Source organism: Triturus cristatus, chromosome 6, assembly GCF_964204655.1.
Source record: "Triturus cristatus chromosome 6, aTriCri1.1, whole genome shotgun sequence".
Taxonomy (NCBI): domain Eukaryota; kingdom Metazoa; phylum Chordata; class Amphibia; order Caudata; family Salamandridae; genus Triturus; species Triturus cristatus.
The window spans coordinates 812,636,291-812,662,790 of NC_140589.1; the positions used below are offsets into that span (position 1 = coordinate 812,636,291).

The window sequence follows — 26,500 nt, forward strand, 5'->3', positions numbered from 1 at the left end:
CTGTGGGAAACCTTCGATCTTCAGTATGGTCTCGGCCATTAGAAGTGGCATATCACAGAAAGCTCACTTGAGGCGATTTAGAGACTATCCCATATCTTGGCTTTGGCCCAAAATCACCAATGGGGCCATAATGTCAGCTGCCAAATTCTTCCACGTTGAGGCTGACTACCTGACAGGTAACAGGAACATGTTGTTGGTTACATTGGATTTGGCACTTTTTGTGCTTGCACTATTTTGTTCGTAACAATCCCTCTACCTAATAATCATCTTGGATCACAAATATTACTCTGTAACCCTCCTTTTAGAGGCATGCTGTGCAATTCTACCAGTCACATTAGGCAGGAATTAACCTCAAAATGACAGATATGTTAAACACTGCGTGAGTATAGGCTTGTAGATTAACACTTTTAAGCCTTCATATTTGCCACTCGTCTTACCTTTTTATGCTATTCACTTTATATTCCTTACATCCTTTCTTCAAAGGTGGTGGCTGTACCTATGCTTTCCCGTTAGATCAAATAGGCATCTCCTTTGTGTTCCATCACTAGCTACAACCTAGGGACGGATGGAAATATGGTTTTGATGGACATAACTGATTCTTCATGTTGTATAATCAACATGCCAGATGTGAACTAGTTTACTGCTAAATCTAGTTGTCAGTAGATTCACAGGGAATTTATAATCTTCCTGTGGTCTCTCTGCTTGATCTCGCTCTCTCTCTCTGAGCTATCTGCCTCCCTCCATTTTATCTACCTTCATGCAGCTGCTGAGTGGGCATCTTGATCACTATCGAACACTACCAACTCCAGCAATTCCTAACCTAAGGATCCGCAATGAAATAATAATAATAATAGCAGATTAGTAAGGTCTATATAGATACAAAAAATCTAAATGGAACATTTTAAAACTCTGTAAATGTGAAGGAATATGACATTGCCACAAAAAATTAGGATACTATCCTTAGCTTGATCAGTGGGAGCAGCAGAAGCACAGCAAATATAATGTATTATAGATGGTTGATGGTGGTACTGGTATGCACCAACAAAAAGACAGCACTAATTAGAAGCAGGAAAGACAGTGATATGCTGCAGTCTAGCATATCATTTCATTTGAAAAAAAAAAAAGAAAATCTACATTTTGGCAGTCTTCAACTTTCCCATTTAAAATTATGGTTCAATTTTTGAATTTCATAAAATATTTGATAATTTGTGTATTTGTTTAATATATATATACATTTCTTTCTGTATTGTTGGGCCCCCAGTTTCCAGTAGTTATTGGATGGTGTTCCTCAGAAGTCAAAAGTTTAAGATCCACTGATCTAGACCCCTTTACGGGAGGGAAGTACTGATGTCTCAGCCACCATATGCCGTTTCGCAAGATCTAATTTGAATTTGTCGCTGTTTGTTTTTTAGGATTTAGAAAATATATTTTTATTGATTTTGATTTTGTTTTTTAGGATTTTGTGTGTGTAGATCCGCAAGCACTTGTATCTCCTTGTTCAGTGTCTGGTCTTGATGACTTATCCAGGGGAAAGACTCTGCAATTATGTCTAAAAGCCGATTTATCAAAATTTTCTGAGTGTAGGAGTTTGAATTGAGTTAGATAGGGGGCTGGTCTTGATCCTCGGATGGAGGCTTCAGTACTCAGGGGAGGACCGGACAGGCATATCATAAAAGTAAATAGTACACAGCATCTAAAACCTTATTTTCGAGCAATATTGTAATGCAATGCTTCCCAAATCTTATAGAACTACCTAATTTTTAGAATGACAACTTTTTGCGACCCACTTAGCATTAATGAATACAAGGCGGACAATCTTTTGTAAAAAGTAAGTAAAGAATCATGTGACGACACGCACATTTTCCCTGAAATCGCCACTAAATTTGCACAGACATACAGTTTATTCATAGAGCTATATTGCACACAAGTGATTATGTGTGGAAATTGGGTTTCAGTGAATATTTATCATTTTGCATCAACAAGTAAAGTGTGTTGATTTGTTGTGATCGTAGTAAAATCTGTGTTCCTATCACACTTCAGAATTACAGGAACAAATGTGCTTCGTTTTTGCTTTAATACCTGCTGAATGTGTTCAGTACATTTACAGGTATTTTCATTTTGTTTTGTATTTAAAAAAAATGACATCATATAGCCTTTTCTTTCACACTCCCTGTACCCCAGCATGACTTTCACTTAATTCACTTTACTTTTCTATCTCAGACTACAAAGTGAGAGGAGTTGGTAAACACCAATCCCCATGTTAAAAATAATAATAATAATCAACAATTTGTCAGAAAATATAGCCTGATACTTATCTCTATCATTGAAGTGCAGCAAATGTGACAAGACAATAAAGAATGTAAAGGCATCTTTATTTGTTGTTCAGACTTCCATGACCCACCAAAAATCGGTTCAGCGACTCAATTTGGGAAACACTGTCAAAATGGATATTGTTCATGATCATGAGTCTGCAAGCTTATCAAATAGTTGCCCGATTTAACCAGCTCAACCTAGATAACTGTGCTGCAGTTGATTGCGGTGTTATTTTTCTTCTTCTTAATGGTCCTTCCTTGCAGTGAAATTGACTGCTTTGTCCTATATTGGTGTATTGACATATGAACCGTGTTCCTTGGAACTCACATGTAGTATTAGAATAAATTGCTGCACCATCACTAAATTACAGAACCAAGTGGCTTTAATTTCCTGTATAACTTTCGTTCAAAAGGCGGTGATGCCACCTACCCAAGGATTTTAAAGCATATCTAACCATTAATTTAACACTTTTATGTAGCAATCAACTTGCCACTTTGTACATAACAAACATACATATATCAAAAAAATGAGTAGCTCATGTAGAAAGTGGATAGGACTTTTCTACGACCTGCATTCAGAAGCCCCATTCTGTCATCCTTCCTGGTGGGCGATCGGCCCAGAAAAGGTTAGATGGGTTCTGCCTAGTTAGTGATAGTGGAGTCATAACATAAAGTTACTCAAGGGATAGTTGGAATTAGGGATCCACCCTAACGGATGTTATTAACTGCTGTTATGGACCCCATTAGAATTAAGAGACCACTCGTAATGAGAATATTAATCAGGAAGCAGATTGGTCAGCGGCCTCCCATCTAAGGCGGTGGACAGTAGCAGTTGTCTAGCTGCAGTTAGAGGAGCTGTTCCTCCTGTATTCCATCTGTCTTTTACCTCCGATACAAGTCAGCCCTGTGGCAGCTCAGTGAGAGAAACTCAGGCCTGTGGAATGTTCTCTTGGACCCTGGTAGAGGGCTCTTTATAACCTCCACTCCTCAAAGTGACTGTCGGGCCAACACACACAATCTGTAAGGGTGAGGGAATGCTCTTACCAGTTACTTGGGTTCCCTTCCTAGAGCTGTGCCCCTTCATGGAGTGTCAATTTGATGTCACCCATTGCCCAGATCCAAGGAACCATTGTATGCTTAGTACCAGTCCCATTTCCCTCTTTGACAGGTGCTGCTCTACGAAGGAAGTCTGCTTTGGGCAGACATACTGCAGGGATTACATTAATGTAGCAGGCTTCCCAGAAGCCCTCCATAATTTGAGGTAGTTTACCTAGGTTCACTGTGGGACAACATATGCCACTCTGCCATCCCAAGTGTGACCTGTGCTTGGAATGACGCTAATAAATCAGTTATGGAACTATCATTCTCAGGTCCCAGTCATTAAGGCCTTCATCGCGGGTCCAAAGAGGGTAATATCTCGAAAATCTCCTCCCCACCTCTGTGGAACAGTGTGGTCCTTACACGACTCATGGACCCTCCATTTGAGCCTTTACGCTCATGTGACCTATAGTGCATGTCCTAGAAGGTGTCTATCCTAGTCCCAGTCCCCTCCCTAAGATGCTAGTAAGCTCAGTGTTCTAGCATTACATGAGCCATTGATCCTGGTACACAAAGATAGAGTAGAGTAGTTCTTTGGACCAATCTCAATTTCTTGCCCAAGGTTGTTTCACCTTTTCATATGACCCATTGAGCTGCCCGTCTACTTTCCACAACCAGCATCTGTAGCACAAAGAAATATTTCAAGTCGGACTGTTTAGATGGTGCACATGTAGTGCACTGATAGAAATAAGTCCTTTAGAAAGTCTGCTTAACTTTTCGTGGCCTTTGCCAATCCCCACGGGATCGTGTGTACTCTAAAGCTAGCATTGTGAGGCGGATATTTCAGTGCATCCAGGCTTTCTATACAAAGGCTAAATGCACACTCCCTGTACATCCTAAGGACACAACCCTTGCCTTTTATTAGGTAGCATTCCTATAACGGGTACCTGCAAGGCTGCTACTTTGTAAACCCAACATAACAAGCATTATTGTCTAGACATTCTAGCACGTCAGCAGGCTTTAGTTGACCAAGCTGTCCTGAGAACACATTTTCAAACATCTGCATCATTTACTCACTGGCCACTTCTTTGGAGAGGGACTGCTTTATAGTCTAGGCAGAGTTTGAGTATCCACAACCCACACATGCTACGAACAGAAAATGTTACTTACCCTGCAACCATCTGTTCATAGCGTGTAGTGCTGTAGATTCATATGCCCCCACCCTCCTCCCCTGATGCCAGTGATGATCATAGACATTTTTATGGTTCTTTTTTTTACTCCTTAAACTAGGCACAACACACTCTCTTTGACACCGCACTTCACTTACACTACTCACCTGATGACAATCTGGGCTGGAGCCAGTGGACTAAGGCTGGAGTAACAGGCATTTTTTCTCTGACTTCTTTGAAGAAAATAACCTGCCAACATCCGGGCCCAAAACTAGATAGCAAGAGTATGCAGAGCATGTGAATGTACAGCTGTACACACTATGGTATTTATTACTAAGTGGAGGTTTCCACTCTGTCGTTATAGTTAAGATTCCCCAAAATAGGAATTACTCTGATTTTTTCTTGATAATAACTTTGCCACCGTTTGACAACTCTGCACGAAATTTTGCAGACTTATTCCTTTTTCTACATTGGCTGATGATGCAAAGGTTAATGGTGATTCGTTACGTGGGTGCATCGAACACATTTTTCCACCAAGGCATTTTCCATAGACTTTTGTGTCGGACGTAGCAGCAAAACGCTGAGTTTTCAAGAAATGTGACAGGAATATAGATTAATGTCTGGAAAGGATCCTTTTTGGTATTTCATGAAAATACGTTCAGTAGTTTTGTAGTAATAAGGGCCAAAACATAGTGATATATTGGCAAAACAGGTCCTATGCACACGTACTCAAGTACAAAAACAGTACAACACAATTGCTGTTGGTCAAAGATGAAGACACTGTTGTCCTTTCTGGTGTATCTTGTTCACTTTTTAATGTTGTTGCTCAACAAGCCAGCTAACACGTTTTTCGTCAGTGGGTTGTAAAACCCGTGACTTCTTCAGAGCTGTAACGAGGCAAGGTGGTTCGTAGACCTTAACACTGGTGATAATTCCGACCCGGTAGGTCTTAAATAATCCACATTGGTGTAGTGTGATTCTTTCTCTTTTTCTGTGAGTAAGTCTCCGTTCTTAAGTATCCAATCATGCCTTTTAATTTCCGTGTTCCACAATGACTGTAATAGATTATAGCCACGTATGACAAAATGATATGTGTTTCGCACTTCCTGTAATGCCACCTAATGGTCAAATGTTGATCACTTACAGCACAATCAGCCGTGATAGGATCTGCCCGGGATCACTGTACAACCGGATACGTTGCATATCCGGTTGTACAGCGATCCCGGAACCACGAAGACGATCTAGCGTACTCGCGCAGATCCTATCACGGCTGATTTCTACAGGAAGAGCCAGGCTTTTGATAATGTAGTCACTCACGAGTCCGTTTATTGTTTTTTTGCATGTATATTAGAAATTGTCTTTAGATTTGATCGTTTTTCTGATATGAACACATGTAAACTCTTATGTAGCATGGATTCATGTTTCATTAGAAACCTGTTCATCCAAGTCAGGGGCTCTTAAACGTATTAAAAGAAAATTTAAATGATTACCGTTTTTGGCAGAAATAGATCAATAAATGCTGCTTCAGAACTGTGAAATATTTAGGTTCCATGAAGCCATTACCGAATGTGTCGTGTCCTTCCCTATGGTTTGTTGCACTACACCCAGGAAAAACTAGTACACTTCTTTAATTACAAAGTATGTGCCCTGAGGGTACGCCCATGTGTTGGAAACGTTTGGGCTGTTAACAGAGCACAAAATCAATTTGAGGGCAATTATCTCGGTTTAAGTTCACATGCCAAGGGTAATTTGCCATTTGAACGCAAAGGGAAAGGAAAGCACAGCTCTGATGTGCTGCCCAAGTATGACTTAACCTCTTTTGATTGTTTTAGTAATCACTTGACATACAAATAAAAAGAAAGTAGTGCAAAGCCCCATCCCAATTAAAACAAATTGCAGCCCACTAGAATTCCATAGTTCAACAGCAAAATCTCCCAGTATGTACAACATATCCATCAGTCAAAAGCACCATATTGCAAAAATATACAGAATCAAATGTAACAGTTGTACCGATTGTGCTTGTGCCGGTCGTTTTCCCTGCAATTCTCAAAACAATTATTCTGCATACCAGGTCCCCTAGTGCCTTTATAAATAGTAGGTACCGCACATGCATTTGTCTCCACTTTTGTCACAAATCTGTTCCTTACTAACTTTGCGTTTTTTCCTTCTGGAGTGAAATGACCGTGTAAACTTCTTTACTGTTATATAGAGTGTCTTTGGCAGGTGAATCACACTATTTGTATTGATAGTTCTTGTGTTCAGTGTGTCACAATTCACAAAATCTCCAACATCAACTGCATACTCATTTACAGCTGTATGAGGAAACTTATGCAATATCTCCCCCACCCTGCTCTGCTGTGCTAATCTCTCCTAACAAATATTTGTTGACAACCACCTTCCAAATTACTTTACATATTTTGAGGTGGAGCTTAGTGGAAAGAGTGCGGTAGAATTTCTTGTAGCCAGGATACCGGCAATGCACTCTATGCGGGTATTCTGACCCTCCTCATACAGAGACTCCAGATCACTCAGAACGCCACCATCAGACTCATTCTAAACATTCTCCGCAGCACCCACATTACGTGTCACGTCAGAAATCTACACTTGCTCCCCATGCAGAAATGCTGCCAATTCAAGCTATTCATCCACTCTTACGAAGCTCTCGATAACCCCGTAACAGCCTAGCTCAACAACTGCCTACACTTCTACCATCCAGCAAGACGACTACGCACAGGCACACTTCTCACCCAGATCCCACACATCCACAGAAGCAGGGCAGAAGGCCACTCATTCTCCTACATACCTGCGAACACCTCGAATGACCATCACCAACACATCAGGACCTCTCATTCTCTACTCAACTTACGCATGAAACTGAAGACCTGGCTCTTCAACTAGATCCTCTTCTCCCACTCAGTACCCTGCTGAGCTCCCGATCGGCCTATACATCTGCTCTAGCACCTCAATACCCTCACAGGTGATATGTCCGCTTTACAAATCTACATAACATAACATGGCGAGTTTCATACCAGTAAGGTAAGTAAAAGCTTCCAAAAGACCATTTGCTCCATTCAAATTACAAACTAGGTGAGGCTAAAAGACCAATTGTAATACAGTATGCAAATTATGGCAAATGAGGTGGATGAGTGCCAGAAGCATAATCCTGCCTTCCGGGAGTATGCCACGGTTGATTAGCACACTCTGAAAATCATTCAACGTATTAAGACTGAACTATATCTGTTCTAAGACACCTAGAAATAATGAGTCCATTCTTAGGGTTGCCGAAACTGATTGTGAAGGAATTAACAAAAGGAAGTAGAAAAATGAGTCGAAGCCCAAAGTTAGATGGACAATCCTCTGATCATTGCAGTGATCATCTTAAGTCATTTCAGTCATCTGTGGTAAATAATTTAATTACCGGGACTTAATTTGATACAGAAACATAATAAAATAGCTCAGTAAATAAGAGGCAGAATCCGTGGTATTAGAGGTTCGGAATGGGCTTTATTCCAGTGGTCGATTATAATCGGTTGCTCCAAGTTCCATCACCACGAAGGTTCAGGAAGTGAAGTACATACGTTATTGACAATCAATTACTTTTATACAATAGGCATTACAGTGAGGCAAATACAAGAGGCGTAACAATTGATAGCAAAGATAACATTTCACATGCGTAGCTGAAGGAGGCGTAATTGGGTGTAACAAGGAAAACGTCATTGGTTATGATGTCACATAGGGGTGGACCTATGAAATAATTTCGCAATGTCAGCAGAAATACTTGGCAGAGATGCGCGCGCAGCAGTATGACGTGTGATTGACGTGTAACTAGGGGGTGAAGGGGACTTGACATTTAGCTCTACATGTGGCGACAGAAGTCTGGAGGGTCAAGTCAACCTAATCCCAAATCATATCTAACATCCTATGTTTAAAGAACTAAGTTATCCAAAAGAGAGGTTTCTTCGAGTAGAATCTTATTCTATACTGACTATACTGACTGTTAGTGCGTGTACAAGCGTCTAAGTGTCTACACTAGATGCGAGGGCGGAAATCTTCCATAGCAATAGGGCTATGAATTACTTGCATAAAGACAGAGAAGCCGGGCCTTTGCTCGGTAGCTGGAAGAATGTTTACTTAAACTACTAGACAGGAATGCATCGGGCAGGGAACGGAGCAGATAATTTCGAAGGTGAAATACAGTTTTTGGCAGGCAGCGGGCTGATGTCAGACTTCGTGAGCCGCGCAGGGAATGAGACAAAGTTCATGGTCGCAGATGCAGGCTCAGACTGGAGCTTTCAGAGGCAGAAGGCAAGAAGAGTTCGATGACAGAATCAGGGCCTACTTGCCTGGGCTGTAAAATGGCATAAGTGAACCATATAAAGCCGGTGGCCTTTCATACTTAAGAATGGAATATCCGGCCTATTCATGGCGGATCTGACAGAGGACATGTTGACGGTGGACGCACATGTGTTTGCGTCTTCATAACTGGAACTGGAGGGAGCATACGTGTACTTGTGATTCATACATGGAACCGTTGGGGTCCAAGATAGGGGACATAACTGATCAGAAAAATCCATATTTCCACATTCCCTCCTTGTCCCCTACTTGCCCGTTAAGAGATATCAATCTTCATCAATCCATTGATCTGTTCATATAGCATCATTTGTTCTTCTTCTTTCTTCTTCTGTGACGAATGAAATCCTGGTGGTGAAATACACGATGTGGCACACAGACCACAGATCGCTGGTCCACATTGTAGACATAGACAGCAACTGAATAGTATGAGAAGGCCAATACCTAGGAAAGATAGGACCTTCCATCCAAAGGTAGATAATACACTCCAAAACCAACTGGACCAAGTCCAGGTGCCTGGATTCTGGTGTATCTGGCTTACAATCTTATGAAGGCGAGTTATGGCTTTATATACAGATGGCGAATTTTCTGGTATGAAAATGCAACAGCTTGATCCGATGACCCTACAAGCTCCGCCCCTATCGGCCAGGATGACGTCAAGGACAAGACGATTTTGAAGCACAACAATCCGCATAGCAGACTGCTCTTCTGTTAAATTGCCTAAGGCGGAAATAGTTTCGTTCACTACTGCTTCAAGGGTTCTAGTTAATCTACGTATCAGCTTACTATTAGTAACGGTACCTATATAGGGAAAGAGACCTTTATTGAAATCTGTGTATTTTTCCCATGCTGTTTCAGTGTAATCGACTATCGGGAGATCTCTCCTTACTCTATTATATACTAAATGAATATTTCTGTGATAATCAGGAGGAGCTAGAAAAACAGGTGGCAAAAGAAATCCAATGTAGCAGGTACCATCCCAATCTAGAGGTAAACGTACATATGCCGTCTGACCACATATGAAATAGGAATGGCGGGAAGCTCTGAATGTAGACTTGCCTTGATCACTAAATTCTACTACAGTGGTGCATTTACTATGGCCCATATGTATGGAACCATTTTTCCTTACACATAGTTCACCCTTAACTGGAAATATTGACATAGCGGGCAAAATTGGAGTAGCTTCGGATTAGACATTTAGGATCATAAGATTAAGCGTAAAATTACCTAACCCATACACTTCATTTTCGAGATCAGTTCCTGTTCTCTGGGGAAGTCCCTCCTTGTTAGGATAGCAGACATTAAGTAAAACTGAATTCAAATTTCCCCATACCCAGTTATCTTGATAAACTGCAGAATTCGAATCTAGAGAATTAATTAAGCTAAACCATGCTCCACAGGAGCCGTTGTGTGTGAACGGGTATGGAAAGAGAGGTAGAATTCCTTTATAATTCTGATAGGGAGGGAGTCGGCCACATATCCAACAATTTGTAGCATTGCTAACCTGATGGGAATGATGTAACATACTAATAAACGTGTTATTGCGCAGCGCAAATCTATAAGACAACTCAAGCGGAGGTAATTCACTAAAAGAATGTTCAGTAGTAACATTGTAAACATGTCTAGAAATAGGATAATATATGTGCAACAATATACTTGCAGTAATTATTAAAAGACTTAAGAAAAACAAAATTAATAATGTCACTATGCAATGACTACGCAGTGATTTACAGTACGCCTGTCGTTTCAACATTTTTCGGGTGCTTTCTCTATTCAGGTCCAAGGGATACATGTCAGAGACAATTCAACCGCTTCACCTTGGAGAGGACTTAAACAATCAAATTGCTCGACTGATTGGATCTGAGTTTTAGTTGATACAGTTCGGATTTACTTTTTTCAACAAAAGGAAGTTTTGAGTCAATGGGTGAAGACACACAAGGTGTGGTATTCACATCTGATTGTAGTCCATGAAATTTCTTGATATGACTTGAATGAATCCAACCTTTCCTGCCCTCGATCTTCACGGCAGTCCTTGTGGTGAGCAACACCAGCTGAGGCGACTTCCACCTAGGTTCCAGCTGAGTCTTTCGATCAAAGTTCCTCACGAGGACCAAGTCTCCCGGAACTACGTCATGGGGTTTCACCTCAGTGTTGTCAGGAAAAGCTGCAGCTACCTGTGAACGACAAGATTGTAGTGCAGACATCAAGGAAGCCAAGTAATCTGTCAGCATATTACAGTTAATATCAGTTATTTTGCGTGGTATAGGCGTCCCCCACATATTTGGTGGTCTGCCGAAGATCACTTCATACGGGGATAGCCCTGTTCGAGAGTGTGCTACCATTCTTGTGTAAAAGAGTGCAACTGGTAATGCTACTACCCAGTCGACACCTTTCTCCCTGCATATTTTGGACAACCTAATTTTCAGGGTCTGATTATGTCTTTCTACGAGACCTGCTGCTTCGGGGTGTCGGACACAGTGGAATTTCCACTGATAGCCTAACAAGAGTGAAACATGTTTCATTAATTCGGATGAGAACGGCTGGCCGTTATCTGAGTGAACAACACGTGGTAAACCGTATCGTGGGAAGAATTCTCGAACTAACTGTTTGGCAGTAGTCGGGGCAGTGTAATCTGAAACCGGGTATGCCTCCGTCCAACGGGAAAGAGCACAAACAACTACGAGAACATATTTGAATCCTCGACATCGTTCCATCTGGATATAATCCATCTGGAGGACTTCAAAAGGGTGATCAGGAGGATGAAATCCACCCTGTTCTACGGGAACGCTTTTTCCTGGGTTGAACTGGCAACAGATCATACAGGTACGAACTTTTTGTTTGGCTGCTGCTCGCAAATGTTTATTGAACCAAATGTGTTGAATGCTATCTAGCATAGCTTTTTCTCCTAGATGTGCGGGACTATGTACGGTGTTAATTATAACTTGGACCATTGAATCAGGAAGGAACCACACAGACTTTTCCTTCATCATCCATCCTTGATCCGTTTGGATCCCTCCTAATTCAGTCCATTTCTTTATTTCGTCTGGTGTAGCATGTGTCTGTATATCAATTACGTCAAGAGTAGGATCTTTAACCGTCATACAATGTGTTGGCGTCGGGACTATTGTCTTTGTCATGTCGGATGTCTGAGTTTGAGCAGTCTGTTTAGCTGTTCTGTCAGCTAGGTCATTGCCTTGAGAAATGATATCAGTAACTTTCGTATGAGCTTTACATTTCATAATTGATATTGCCGTTGGTAGATGTATTGCATCTAATAAGGCATGAATGAGGGGTCCGTGCTGAATGTGGGCACCGTGAGAAGTTAAATAACCTCTCTCTCGCCACAGCACGCCGAAGTCATGTACAACTCCGAATGCATAACGTGAATCAGTGTATATGTTGACTTTTTTATTTTTGGCTTGAATACAGGCTTGTGTCAGAGCGATGAGCTCTGCGGCTTGAGCTGACAAGATATTTATGCAATTTGTTTCAATAATTTCAGTGTCTGTTGTGACTGCATACGCGGCCACTAGTTCTCCTGTACCTTTTCTCATACATGACCCATCTACATACAACGTCAGGTCTGGGTCTGATAATGGGACATCGGTTAAGTCTTGTCTGGGTTTCGTCGTAATTGTAATAACTTCAATACAGTCATGGGCTAGTGGGTCTGTTCCATTTACAGGTAAAAGTGTGGCAGGATTCAATGTGTTACAACGTCTGATTTCTATATGTGGCTGAAACAATGTTAGTTCATACCCTGTAAGTCGCGCTATAGTCAAGTGTTGTGTTTGCGTTCTATTTACAAGAACCTCTACTGCATGTGGTACTTGAACTGTCAATGGATGTCCTAACACTATGGCATCGCTTTGTCTGATTGCTAAAGCTGTCGCTGCCACTGATTTCAGACACGCAGGCAAAGCCTGAGCTACGGGATCTAATGTACTAGAAAAATAAGCACATGGTTTGTGTGCTCCTGCTTGTTCCTGTGTGAGTACTGACAAGGCAGTACCTTCGCGTTCTGTAACAAAGAGTGTAAACTGTTTACTGTAACATGGCGTTGCTAAAACAGGTGCTTGACATAAAGCTTTCTTTAGGCTTTCAAAAGCTTGTGTATGTTCCTGAATCCAAGGGAGAACAGTGGATGTGGCTGCCTCCTGTGTTGTCAACTGAATGAGTGGTTTTGCTAGAAATGCATACTGAGGGATCCACTGCCTACAATATGAAGTGAGGCCTATGAAAGCCCGCACCTCCTTTTGCGTCTTGGGTATTGGCATGTTAGCTATTAACTGAATGCGGTCGGGTGTAAGCTGCCTTCCCTCCTTGGACAGCGAGTGTCCAAGATAAACAACTCGCTGGACACAGAATTGCAGCTTAGAAGGGGACACCTTGTGCCCCTTTTCGGCTAGAAATTGTAAAACTGTCAGTGATGCTTTCTCACATTCGGGTTCGCTTCTCGCGGTGATCAGCAGATCATCGACATATTGAAGCAAAGCAGTGTTAACTGGCATGTGGATACTGTCGAGTTCTCGTTTCAGTGCTTGGCTATAGATGCTGGGACTTTCTGTAAATCCTTGAGGTGCGCGTGAGAATTTAAAGCTACGTCCATTTAAACTAAATCCGAACAAATATTGGCTTTCCGGATCTATTGGGACGCTGAAAAAGGCATTTTTGAGATCAATTACAGTAAAGAATGTTGCTTCGGAATCAATAGCTGTCAGTAATGACGAGATATCTGGAACCACAGGGAATTGTGGCACAATGCATTTGTTTAATTCGCGCAGATCAATAACCAATCGATATACTGGCGGGGCCTTCGGATCCGTTCGTTTAAGAATCGGAATTATCGGTGAATTACATACATTGGAGTCTGTTTCCACAACCACTCCTTGGGCAATAAGCTCGTCAATGATTTGCAGTAAGGCCACTACAGCATCTGGTGGTAACTTGTATTGTCGCATTCGTGGTAGTACCACTCCTGCCTTTAGTGTGACTCGATATGGTGTAATATTCATGCAACCAACATCTGTAGGGCCTTGTGCCCATAGATGTGTAGGTAAAGTCTGCAGTCGGGGATCCATGTCTCTAGACACATAATGACCTTTAAAATCACGTAAAACCAATCGTACTCCTTCCGGAGAACAACATATAATAGCTCCTAGAGCTTTCAGTGTTTTTATTCCTAACAAGTTTTCTGGACATGATTTAGTAAGCAATAAATCTGTAGTTCGGGTCAAAGGTCCTATCGTAAGTGGAAGAGGTTGTGACACTTCATTAACAATAGGTTTACCTGAAAAACCAAGGGAAATATTCTGTGAGCCTGAGAGGGGTGCCCCTGGAACTTCACTACGTTTTATGGTTGTTCGACTTGCCCCTGTATCGAGTAAAAATTTTCTGTCTTGGCCTAGTAATTCACTATGTACATAAGGTCCTTCTTGATCTACAGGGATCTCGATAAGGGGTAAGTCAACTTCCCTCTCTAGGCTGGTTCATGCGTATCGTTGATAATCAGGATAGTCGTACTGTGCGGTCTGGTACAGTTGTCGTGTCGTGGTTTGTGTGGCAGCAACAGGCAACGCTGGTGCGGCTGGCACAAACTGTATAGACTGTGGTGGAGCTGGCATGGACTGTGCATGCTGCGGGGCTCCTTGTTCATTCTGATCCTGTCTAGGTGGCCGTGGTCTTTCTTTTGTATTACCTATGGCGATATTATGTTTTAAAACTGGACAATCGTGTACGTAATGACCTGGCTTTTTACAATAATTGCATGTCCCTTTTACAGGTCCTGTTGAATCACCGGAATGTGTCATACCCTTTTTATGTCCTTCAGCTGGAACTGTCTGGGAAACTAGCATTTTCATTTTCGTGTCTTTCATGCGTCTATGTTCATGTTCTTGTTCCTCTCTAATTCTATTGTGATGGTACTGTAACATTTGTAACATTTGTGATGGAGTGTTACCTTGCCAGGTACTCTCGAATTTTAATACTCTGTTCTTTACTTGAGGCAAGGCGTTTTCAACTAATTTGGTCACAAACAGATGTGGGTATGATTCGCTACTTGCTTTTATGCCACTATTTATACCGAAACATTTTTCAAATCGGGCATAGTAATCACTAGTGTCTTCATCTTGCTTTTGTTTACAGGCTGAAATTGTACCCCAATCTTCCTTTTTCGTAGTTAATAAACGTGGCAGTACCTGTACTAGTAAACCTGGTAGTGCTTTAGTTTTATCCCCCAGTCCTGCTCCTGCAGTTCGGGCCTTTTCCTCTGCTTCTAATGCTGACCAGTCTATCTTTTGGTCGCCTACCTCCCACTCTTTTTCCCTGAGTTTTTCATAAATGCCAGCAGGCATTAATACCTTTAATATTGTCATAATGTCGGGATAGGTATACTCTCCCATGAGTAACATGTCTTTAATTTCTCGGTGAAAACCCGCTGGGTCTTTGTCATGACTGGGTACCACTTTCTTCATTTCTAACAATTCTATTTTCGATATGGGCGTATATACAAATACACGTTTAAACTCATTGTCCTCGCCTTTTATTGGGTGCACTTCTCGTAAGGGATTCTGTCTGTCCATGTAATACGTGGTTCTTTCCTTGATGGGCAATGAGACATGTTCTGAACATACAAAAAGAATGTACTGCCTTCTTGATTCTAGTATTTCTTTAATTAATTTAGTACCTGAACTTCTCCATCTATTCATGAGTAATTCAGTCAATATATCAGGCAAGGGACCAGGGTCCGAACGCTGACTCTGATATAGTATAAGAAGTTGTTGAATCATATAAATCCCTGGGGTGAGATTCAAAAATGTGCGTGCTACTGTATCATCACTGTACTTTCCGGGACTGTCAATCCAATGGACAGCTGACCTGGCTAATTCTTGTTCATCCATAGAATCGAGAAAATGATAACCCCTTCGTTCTCGGAGTAATTTGTCAGTGGCTTGAAACGAATGCTCGTTAGACCTTATATGAACTATAGGTGTTTGGAAATTCCTGTTATTATCTGGACATATCGGACGTATCGGGTCAATAAGACATCTATTACTATTACAGGATCTTCCTCTACCTACATAGGCTATGGTGTCTGACTGTCCTATGGACAGTCCTGATCCTTCTTCCTCGTTTTGTTCGAACTGGTCTACCGTTAATCTTTCTTCGCGTAGGCGTTCTATTTCTTTACGGATCTTTCGGCACATGGCTATTATACAATTTTGCTTATCATGTCTTCCTTCTGATATATTCTGACTCCATCTGGTAAGAATTTGCATTGCTTCCGGGTCTACCCCCGGTCGGTCTTGATTTCTGATCACACAATTTATGAGGAAACGTAACAGTTCCCCCTGTATTTCCACTTTCTGGTATTCCATAGCTCTGTTAATACATTCAGAATCTCGCCCTGTTTGGACAAAATGGTATATATTATCTAGATGCATAGTCATTCCTGGTAACTTCCCTAAATACACCGCGGCTCGTCTGATACGTAATGATGCCATGATCATTTCGTCCTCTTTGCCGGGCACAGGGTCATATCTACAATCTATAAGAAGTTCCTTAAGCGTACGGGCATTTATGAGTTTGGGGGTACGTGAATGTGCTGACTCTTGAAAGGTACGTTTATTTATTCTGGGTGGCGTAGAAAAAATGTTGCTAGCACCTCCCGTAGCCCCATCTGGGGTATCGGGCGTGAAAGGATTCGTTGAACGCGATACAGCAACTATAGGTGTATCTGCAGGAACGGATGTAGAAACAGATGTGCTTGCCGGAACTTGTGACAGGATGTGTTGCTGTAGGGATACGGATACTGGATCTTGGCGTTGAACCTCCCTGGCAGGCGGTCTATGTGGGGCGGGATTAGCATACTCGGGAGCTGCGTCATCTAAATATGAGGAAAGAAAAACATCTTCTGCGGTTCTAGGATGCCCCTTAGGATGTACCTTTATTGGAAATAATGGGGTTGGCAAGTCTTTTGGTATCTCTGGAGTAGCCTTAGGTAATCCTTCGGCCAGAAGGGGATACATACCATTCATAAGGGCATTTCTTTGTCTGTCTACTTGTTCTGATTTCACTCGTGCACCTTCTTCAATTAATAGATTTTCTCGGACTTCATTTGAATTCTCTTTACTCTTCTCTTCCTGTCTACGTGCTTTTTCTGTACGTCGATGAGATTCTTTACGCCATAACTCAATGGCGTCTTTCTGTGACTGTCTAACTTTCCTTTTCCATAACTCTTCCTCTACTTTCATGATGCACTCTGCATCCCAGGTCCCCGCTGTGGGCCACCTCTGACTTTCTGGTAATTCCTTGGTGTAGTCTACCCATAAATCAAGAAATAATATAGCGTCTAAGCCATGTTTATGATACATGAAGTACCCTGGAGTGTCCCTAGGAGGAATAGGAACGGCTTCTTCGAGTACCCCTTTTCTTGTTGTGATCTGTCTTAATTTCGAAAAGAGCGGCATATTGAGAACTGATCTGATACTTGATTTTGAACAAACTTAATACAGTAATCACAATAATGAACAGTCATTCATACCACAATATGCAGAACGTACTTAAAACATTTAACATTTAACATTTAACTGAGCAACGATGATAATGACGATCTAAGGAAAACTTAATCACTAAACATAATACTCGACTTTAACTGGATTATTCTGAATTTATACACTTGATATACTAGATATACTGCTAAACAGTACAGATACACTGCTGAAACAGTGCAGACCGGATTTGTGTACCCAAACCCGTCTTGACCGGCACAACCTATGTGCACGTCAGAATGCCTCCCCAGTAATGGTACTCACCGGGTAGCTCGGAAACGGAAGGCCTCGGAAACTGAACTGAACTTGAACCGGACTGGACTCGACTCGAACACTTCGGACACTGGACTTGACTTGGGACTTCGGAAACTGGTGGGCCTCTGTATACCTCGGATCTTGCTCTCTCAGCTAGGCTCTGGTCGGGATACTTCGCACTTCTCACCGCCTCGTCTGGGTGTTGATCGCAGCCTCAGTCGCCCCCGCTTGACCGGAGGGAGATACAGGAAATCCTGCTGGTACGCGTTATTGTCCGTCCAGCTGTGGCAGGAGACCGGGCCTGCAACGCACCGCCGGCGCGTGAGATGAGAAAGTGTCCCTGTTCGGGCGCCATTCATGTGGTAAATAATTTAATTACCGGGACTTAATTTGATACAGAAACATAATAAAATAGCTCAGTAAATAAGAGGCAGAATCCGTGGTATTAGAGGTTCGGAATGGGCTTTATTCCAGTGGTCGATTATAATCGGTTGCTCCAAGTTCCATCACCACGAAGGTTCAGGAAGTGAAGTACATACGTTATTGACAATCAATTACTTTTATACAATAGGCATTACAGTGAGGCAAATACAAGAGGCGTAACAATTGATAGCAAAGATAACATTTCACATGCGTAGCTGAAGGAGGCGTAATTGGGTGTAACAAGGAAAACGTCATTGGTTATGATGTCACATAGGGGTGGACCTATGAAATAATTTCGCAATGTCAGCAGAAATACTTGGCAGAGATGCGCGCGCAGCAGTATGACGTGTGATTGACGTGTAACTAGGGGGTGAAGGGGACTTGACATTTAGCTCTACATGTGGCGACAGAAGTCTGGAGGGTCAAGTCAACCTAATCCCAAATCATATCTAACATCCTATGTTTAAAGAACTAAGTTATCCAAAAGAGAGGTTTCTTCGAGTAGAATCTTATTCTATACTGACTATACTGACTGTTAGTGCGTGTACAAGCGTCTAAGTGTCTACACTAGATGCGAGGGCGGAAATCTTCCATAGCAATAGGGCTATGAATTACTTGCATAAAGACAGAGAAGCCGGGCCTTTGCTCGGTAGCTGGAAGAATGTTTACTTAAACTACTAGACAGGAATGCATCGGGCAGGGAACGGAGCAGATAATTTCGAAGGTGAAATACAGTTTTTGGCAGGCAGCGGGCTGATGTCAGACTTCGTGAGCCGCGCAGGGAATGAGACAAAGTTCATGGTCGCAGATGCAGGCTCAGACTGGAGCTTTCAGAGGCAGAAGGCAAGAAGAGTTCGATGACAGAATCAGGGCCTACTTGCCTGGACTGTAAAATGGCATAAGTGAACCATATAAAGCCGGTGGCCTTTCATACTTAAGAATGGAATATCCGGCCTATTCATGGCGGATCTGACAGAGGACATGTTGACGGTGGACGCACATGTGTTTGCGTCTTCATAACTGGAACTGGAGGGAGCATACGTGTACTTGTGATTCATACATGGAACCGTTGGGGTCCAAGATAGGGGACATAACTGATCAGAAAAATCCATATTTCCACACATCACTGGTCCTATCCTGCAGATTTGTTTTGAGCAGCTGGGTCCAGAGGTGCATTCATTGAAGAATTTGAAATGCTAAGCTGTAGAATAGCAGATCCTTTTGTGTAAGAGCCGTGTTATGGTCATTCAAATAATGCCAGCCTGGTCACGAAGATCATATTTTTCACATTCATTCATGCTGGCAGGTGAACTAACATGGTGGTGTCCTCTGGGTCTTAGTCCTTTTCTGTACTAATTCTGGGAAAAATAAGTACTTTAACTGATCTCTTAAATATATGTTTATTTTGGTTTGCTAAACAAATTAAAACCTTATAATGAGGTATGAATAATTTCCTTTTTACGATAGCAGTCTAAAGAAAAAATCTTTAAAAAACATACACATTTACACTAACCAGTCATGAAACAGTTTGAAAAGGGGATGTATATATTTCAAATTGGTCCTGGAACAACAGCACACACTTAAAAAGCATACGGTCAGCTGTCTCCGGGTGTGACCCACAAAATCTGTCTAAGCATTTTTCCTAAACAGGCCAGTTTATGCATCGCTGAAGCGAAATGGAGGTAAATGGTTATGGCTAAATCCCATGTGTAATAATCTATGGTATGGACCAAATTATTTTGTACAACAGAGTTTGGACTTGCGATATTCAAATAGGAGTGTAGAAGCTTTTGTTTGAAGATCTACAATCTCTTAATTTCGCCACCTCTAGTTGATTTTTTTGATTGATGGAACATTTACCAAGCATAGACCTATTCTTTTTTTTTGATAAACAAGTTTTTATTTTCAAATAGGCATCAAGATCAAAAAGGACATACAGCAAATTGAGCAATTTGGTAGCAGCCAGACCTGTCACATAGTAATTAAAAAACAGCAGCACAAGCGTTCTCCCCCACCCTTCTCCCAGCATAGACCTATTCTAAACACTCAGTTGCAGCAATAAAATTCTCATTTGTTTCCAAGATGGAACAGGCATCAACTGAGCAGGCCTTGCAAAGCCTTAACTCTATTCATGCATAATGATGGATCTCTCTTTCAATAGAGTGATCGGTATTTTACGGTCTTTAGAAAAAGGGCACCTTTTGAGGTCAATGCCTGAACAGCACCAACTTCCTTTTCTAGAGCCAATCACCAAATAGAGCGCCTGCACATTGAAAATGTAACAATTTTCACTTTGTAAGTTAATATTAAAGTGCTTATTGAACTTTCTTAAGCCACAAATGGTGGTTATTGCAGCAAGTGTTTTTGTGGTCAGCTAACGTTTCCAGGAGAAAAATAAATTGAAAGGCCAAGCTAGCAATATTCGCTGGTTCCTTCTAACCATTTGCCTTTCACCAAATTGTCCTCCAAATTGGACATAATGTAATTGCAGTGTGTTTTGCAGGAAATGCTGACGGCCCAGCCAAGCATCAATCACCTAGACCTGTATCGTCTACATAGTACCTAGGAGGAACACAAGCACAGCTTACTTTAGAAAGGACACGGTTGACTCCATTCTGTTCAAAGTCAAGGTCTGAAATTTGTAGATTGCAAAGTAAAACCATAAACACTTCTGTTGGATACCTCTAGAAGATAGAATACAATAGATATTCTTGCTGTCATGTGCTACACCTAACTTTGCCCAGTATCACTGCACCATAGCTGGATGGCCCACAATATTTTAGAAGGTATACAAAAAGCATAAATCTTGGTCAACAAAACCATTCAATCAACTAATTCTGAGTAAAATCAGTGCACAATTTTTTTTTATATTTGTCCAAGTTAGTTAGAACAAACGAGTGAGCCAAAGTGTTCTGAAGCCAACCTGTGTTGTTATTCAAAATGGCATAGTTTTCCACAAGACCTGCAAGTAGCATTTTGGAAAAAAATCTAACCAATAGTGTACAGTTGCACAGGAGCTGGTGGTCACCTTTTAGTATTAGGATCAGTAATAAAACTTTCCATGCATCATGCAGTTCTCCCTGGCTTTAGACTACCTTACAGAAAGACCTTGCCACTGAGGCTCGCCATTCAGGACATCTCTTGAGAGCAATGTTCCGTTAGTAATTTGGGACAATGGTCTTTGGTAGCCTAGCAGTGGCAGACGTATTAGGCCAAGCAGGAAAATACCCAGAGGTGTTCTGCAACTTGGCGTTGCGAATGAAAACATTAGATAGATGAAACAGATTTTGGACATGTTTAAAACCTCTTTCACTATATTGTTACTTTGTTTACGATGACTCTCAAGATACTTATTCGCAACCAGTGTACAAACTTTAAGCATATTTCTCTCCAAGGACACAGACCATTTCCTTTATTTTAATGTCATATATTCATGGATTTTAAGGATTTCCTGAAGTTGGTAAAAGTCAAAAGACCCTGAATTCCCGTATTTTGTCTTGCGTTAGAAAATAAAGTCAATAGGCCATAATGTCTGTTATATAGCGAATTTCATACTGTTGCTCTCTGCCTCTATAGAAAAGTCGATCCAACTAATCCCTGCTAATGAAAGTTTTATTATGCACACTGTCTGCAAATGTGTGAGCAGGCTTTCCTTTATCTCTTATATACTTAGAAAACCACCTAATCCCTCATAAGCACAAATTGCTACTTGGTTACTGTAGCGCGGCACATGACTTTTTTTTTTATATATAGTATGCTCTCATATAGTTAACCAAAATTCTTGATGCCTGTAGTTGGTGAGAAGGTGGTTTTTTAGTATTTGAAACCAGGCCTGATGGTACAATTGAGAACTATTCAGCAAAAATGTCCTGTATCCATAAGGACTACCCCAATTCTTCTCAACGTCAGGAAACTGCAGACAGCTCACCTTTTCAAAGAACATTACATTTCAACACCAGTTCCTTTCTTTTACTGGCTAAAATAACCCTCTAAACTACTATCTGTAAATGATTGCGGATCACAATTGTGGTCACTTGCCCAGTACATCATTCTGCTGCTCATTACAAAGTTTACACTGTATAAATACCCATATCAATAAATACATGTTTTTCCACCTTATTTATTGATCTTTATGTTAACTCTACATTATGGAGCAATGATAGGGCAGACAGCAGGCCTAAGAAATGTCTGTGGTGCAGACAGGAGAAACAATCCACTCTGGAACATAAATACTATGATTGCTTCGATGATGTTGAGTGTTAGCCCAGGAAGGAGGCTGTTGGTGGGGTTGAACTTGTTTAGGACTGGCATAAGTACGATGATTTGTCTAAGAGGAGGGTGAGATGGTGCAAAATGTGTGAATGATAAGCAAGTGCTTATATAACAATGAGACAATGATGATCGAAAGTTTGTGTCAAAATGGAATGCAAAATCACTTGGGAAGGTGAAAAAGTAATTAGAAAACCAATAGAAAATTGAGTTCTTTTTAGTGTGGTGGACAAGAAAAAATAAATGATCTTAGTGTTTTCTAGATTCGGAAACTAGAAGCTGCTAATCATGCAGTCACTACTGCCTATTCCGCTGCCCTAAACCAATCCCAATCCCATTCGCAAACTCTGCATATGCGGAGTTAGCTCTGAGATTAAATAGGCTCCCAGGGCCAGATTACGTAAGGTGCACCAGGGGCGCTAAAGGAGTGTGTACCCATTTTCTGCCACCATGGGGAACTTTGGTGTTACAGAAGAGGCGCAGATGCTTATGCAACCCCTCTTGTGATATAGATGGCGCCGGCACACATACAGATAGCACTAGCACGATTTTAAGGGAATGTTCCTTCATTTGCAATGGGATGTGGCCCCATGCAAATGAAGAAAACACTTTGCCTTTGTGCACACGCAGTATTTTGGGTGTAGAGACCGTCAGACTGCGTTATGAACGGACCCCACAAAGAGGTGGTACATAGTCGGTATGCCCCCAGGGTGCCCTTTGAAAGGAGTTAAAGGGGATCCCATGGACCCCCCCAAGGCATTCTTCTGCAGGAGGCTGCCACACTCACTGCCCCCGCCTTCAGGTAGAATCGCTGACCCCGTATTTCAAAGCAGGCTACCTGCACAGTGAAAGATGGAGTCACTGTTTCAAACAGCTGCTCTGCCTTTCACTAATGTACTGCGCCAGGACAGCTGCGAGTTTTCAGCTGCCCTGGGGGCAGCAGATTATCTGTAGTAGGACACACTGTCCCTGGGCCTTTTTGCACCCAAAGCATGTAGTTAAGGTGTGCTGTTGGGCAAACAGGGCCAGTGTGCCAATTACATAATGCATCTCCTGTTGTATTCAGAGTCCAGCATAATCAGAGCATTGCTAGAATGAAAACCCTGACACAGTATAAGTCCTGGCATAGTCAGAGTAGCTTTTTATCAAAGCTCGGATATAATGGGATTACTGCCATAATTTGTCACCTCGCTGCATGGCACCAAATGGAACAAGTGGATTTTTCACTGGACATGTGGATTTCTGAAGCATCTTGTCCAGTGGGTAAGTAGATATTTTATAAAATTCCACACCCCTGACCTGTCTTCCCGATATTGTAGTTGTGTCTGAATTTATTTTTGAATGAATGTGAAATTCAACAATACCTTAAAAGAATTAAAATCTGGGTTTGTTTGGTGGACTGATCCCACGATTAAACATGAAAAATGTTTTTGAAAATGTACTTCATTCTTTTGTCAGATGCAGAAAGCAGAGCTAATTACTTAAATAAACTTATTATTATTCAGCTGAGTTAAAAGTAAAATAACAGCTTTGCAAATAGGTATAGTAGATTTGAAACAGGTTTTCCTTTTTCACGCTTGTCAGTCTTAAAGAAAAGTTTTATTTGATTTCCCAAATTGGGGCTGTTTTTCCAAATGCTTTCATTTGCCGCATGAATCTAATACTTGATATTTTTGTTATTTGTATAGACAATGAATGACTTTGACTACTTAAAACTACTGGGAAAAGGCACTTTTGGGAAAGTAATTTTGGTGCGAGAAAAAGCCAGTGGAAAATATTATGCAATGAAGATTTTGAAGAAAGAAGTAATTATTGCAAAGGTAATTACATTTTTTTCCCAAACTTAATGTTTACATATTTAATAATAGTTTCCTTTCATATTTTGGTAAATAGAAACACGCCTGTTTTTCTACTACAGTATTAATGTTTCTGATAGGGTGCACATTTGAACAGGGATCCCAGAGCTTCTCAGTTTAAATCTTTGGCAATATGATAGCCACAGCATTCGGGATTTTTAATTCATAGTTTAGACTAAAGGTCATTAGTTCCAGGAGGCAATAGCAGCGCTTTTGAAACAATTTGCATATGGTCCTGCATTTCCATGTTTTTCCATTACAAATGTGTAAATCATGGTTTACAACAAATGTTAGAAAAACTTTAAAAGGATACTTATACGGCTAAGGCCATGGGGGCTCTCCAAACCAATAGTCAAAGGTGGTCCTTTCACAGGCAGCAGTATCATGCAGGTTCTAAGACCACCTCCCCAGATGTGAGCTTTTACCAGAGGCAACAACAGCAATCCTATCAGCTTACACCTCTATCGGTTACACAAAAGGGGGAACCACAGCTGAGGAAGAGCCATAGGACGTTCTAGCAAGGGAGCCTCCACCACTACAAAACATTGACTTCCTACAAATCCCTCCCAACCACATAACACCTGCTGGGGGAGAATCAAAGAATTCCAGCCAAAATGACAAGAAATCACCTCAGACAAATGGGTTCTAGCCATAGTTTCAACACGGTTCCTGTCTAGATTTTCCCTCATACTCCCATAACATAACACCTCACACCTCAGTGAGGACCACATACATCTTCTAGATGAAGAAGTACCAGACCTCCTACACAAAGGGGCCATGAAAACTGTCCCCTCACAACATCAAGGGAAGGGGAATTGCTCCCTGTACTTACTTACAGGTTCCTTAGACCAATTTTCGATCTCGGACTTCTCAACCGGTACATAGTGTCGGAACATGTCCACATGGAAACCCTTCAGGTTGTCACACCTTTGCTGCAGCAAGGAGACTTTATGGCTGCATTTGACCTGAAGGATGCATATTTACACATCTACCCACTCCAATGACACTACCTGCACTTCATTGTAAGTGGCCAGCATTACCAATTCAAAGTCTTACTGTTCAGTGTAACACCCGCTCAAAAATGCCTAGTGGTGGTCACAGCACATTTAAGATGAGGGGGCATGCATATTTTCCTGTATTTAGATGATTGGCTGATAACGAGCTCAAACAAATGACAATGTCTTTCCCATAGGCAATCCATAATTTCTCTACTGCACGCCTTATGCTTTACCATCAACATCACTAAGTCTCATCTTGTCCCTCTGCAGATACAGCGCTTTCTAGGGTCAACTCTAACAAGCAAAACCTACACCAGCCAACAAAGAGTCATGGCTTTCAACGTATAGTCCCTTTTGTTTCAACCAAATTGTCATCTACCGGTCAGAACAGTTATGCGACTGTTTGGCTTCCTTGCCTCTTGTATTGCTGTAAAGCCCCTACCAGTCTGTACATTTTGCTTTAACAGTGCCTTGCAGCACAGTGGCCCCAAGCGGAGGGTCAGTTAGAGGATCTGGTGTTGGTAAATGCAAAAGTTCGTTCTCAGCAGTGGTGGAATATCAACAACCTGTTGCAGGGCTGGCATTTCAAAGACCCTTTACCGCAGGACACCGTCACCATGGACGCATTACATGCAAGATGGGGGGCACATTTCAATTTCACAGCAGTACAAGCATTCTAGACCCTGCAACAGCAGGGCAACTGTCTCGGACTCCTGCAATCCAGCTAGTCCTCAAAGCCTTCCTCCCTCAAACACAGGTTACGTTAGTACTAATCCTAATGGACAACATGACATTAATGTACTACCAACAGAAGCAAGGCGGTACCCACTCTTTCCACCTTTCCCTTCTGGCTCAAACAATCTGGATTTGGGCCCTTCGTTACCATATCCATTTGATAGCGAAGTACCTCCCAAGAGTGAACAACGACCTAGAAGACGTACTTGGCAGATCATACGAAGAAGTCCACCAATGGAAACACAATCCCTGAGTACTAAACAGCTAATCCAATGCTGGGTAACTCCACAGGTAGACCTGTCCACACCCCTGAAAATGCAAAATGCCCAATCTTTGCCTTCAGTTTCCCACAGCCGCAATCAGTGGGAAATGCACTATGGATGAATTGGTCAGGGATATTTGCTTATGCTTTTCCTCCTCTTCTGCTCCTTCTACTATTGGTGCAGAGAATGCAAATATATCCCAGACACTCATCCTTGTAGCTCCCTCCTGGGCTAGAGAGCCCTGAGGCTCCACCCTACTCGAAATGTCCATCAGTCCTCATGA

General features: G+C 41.7%; 1 protein-coding gene across 1 annotated transcript in view; it reads left to right on the top strand.

Annotated features, from left to right (window-relative positions):
• The window catches only part of AKT3 (AKT serine/threonine kinase 3), a 740,092-nt gene that overhangs the window by 445,311 nt on the left and 268,281 nt on the right, over positions 1-26,500 (top strand). Inside the window, exon 6 of the mRNA XM_085611402.1 lies at positions 24,054-24,185. Within this exon, the coding sequence (XP_085467528.1) occupies positions 24,054-24,185 (132 nt within the window). The remainder of the gene's footprint in view (positions 1-24,053; positions 24,186-26,500) is intronic.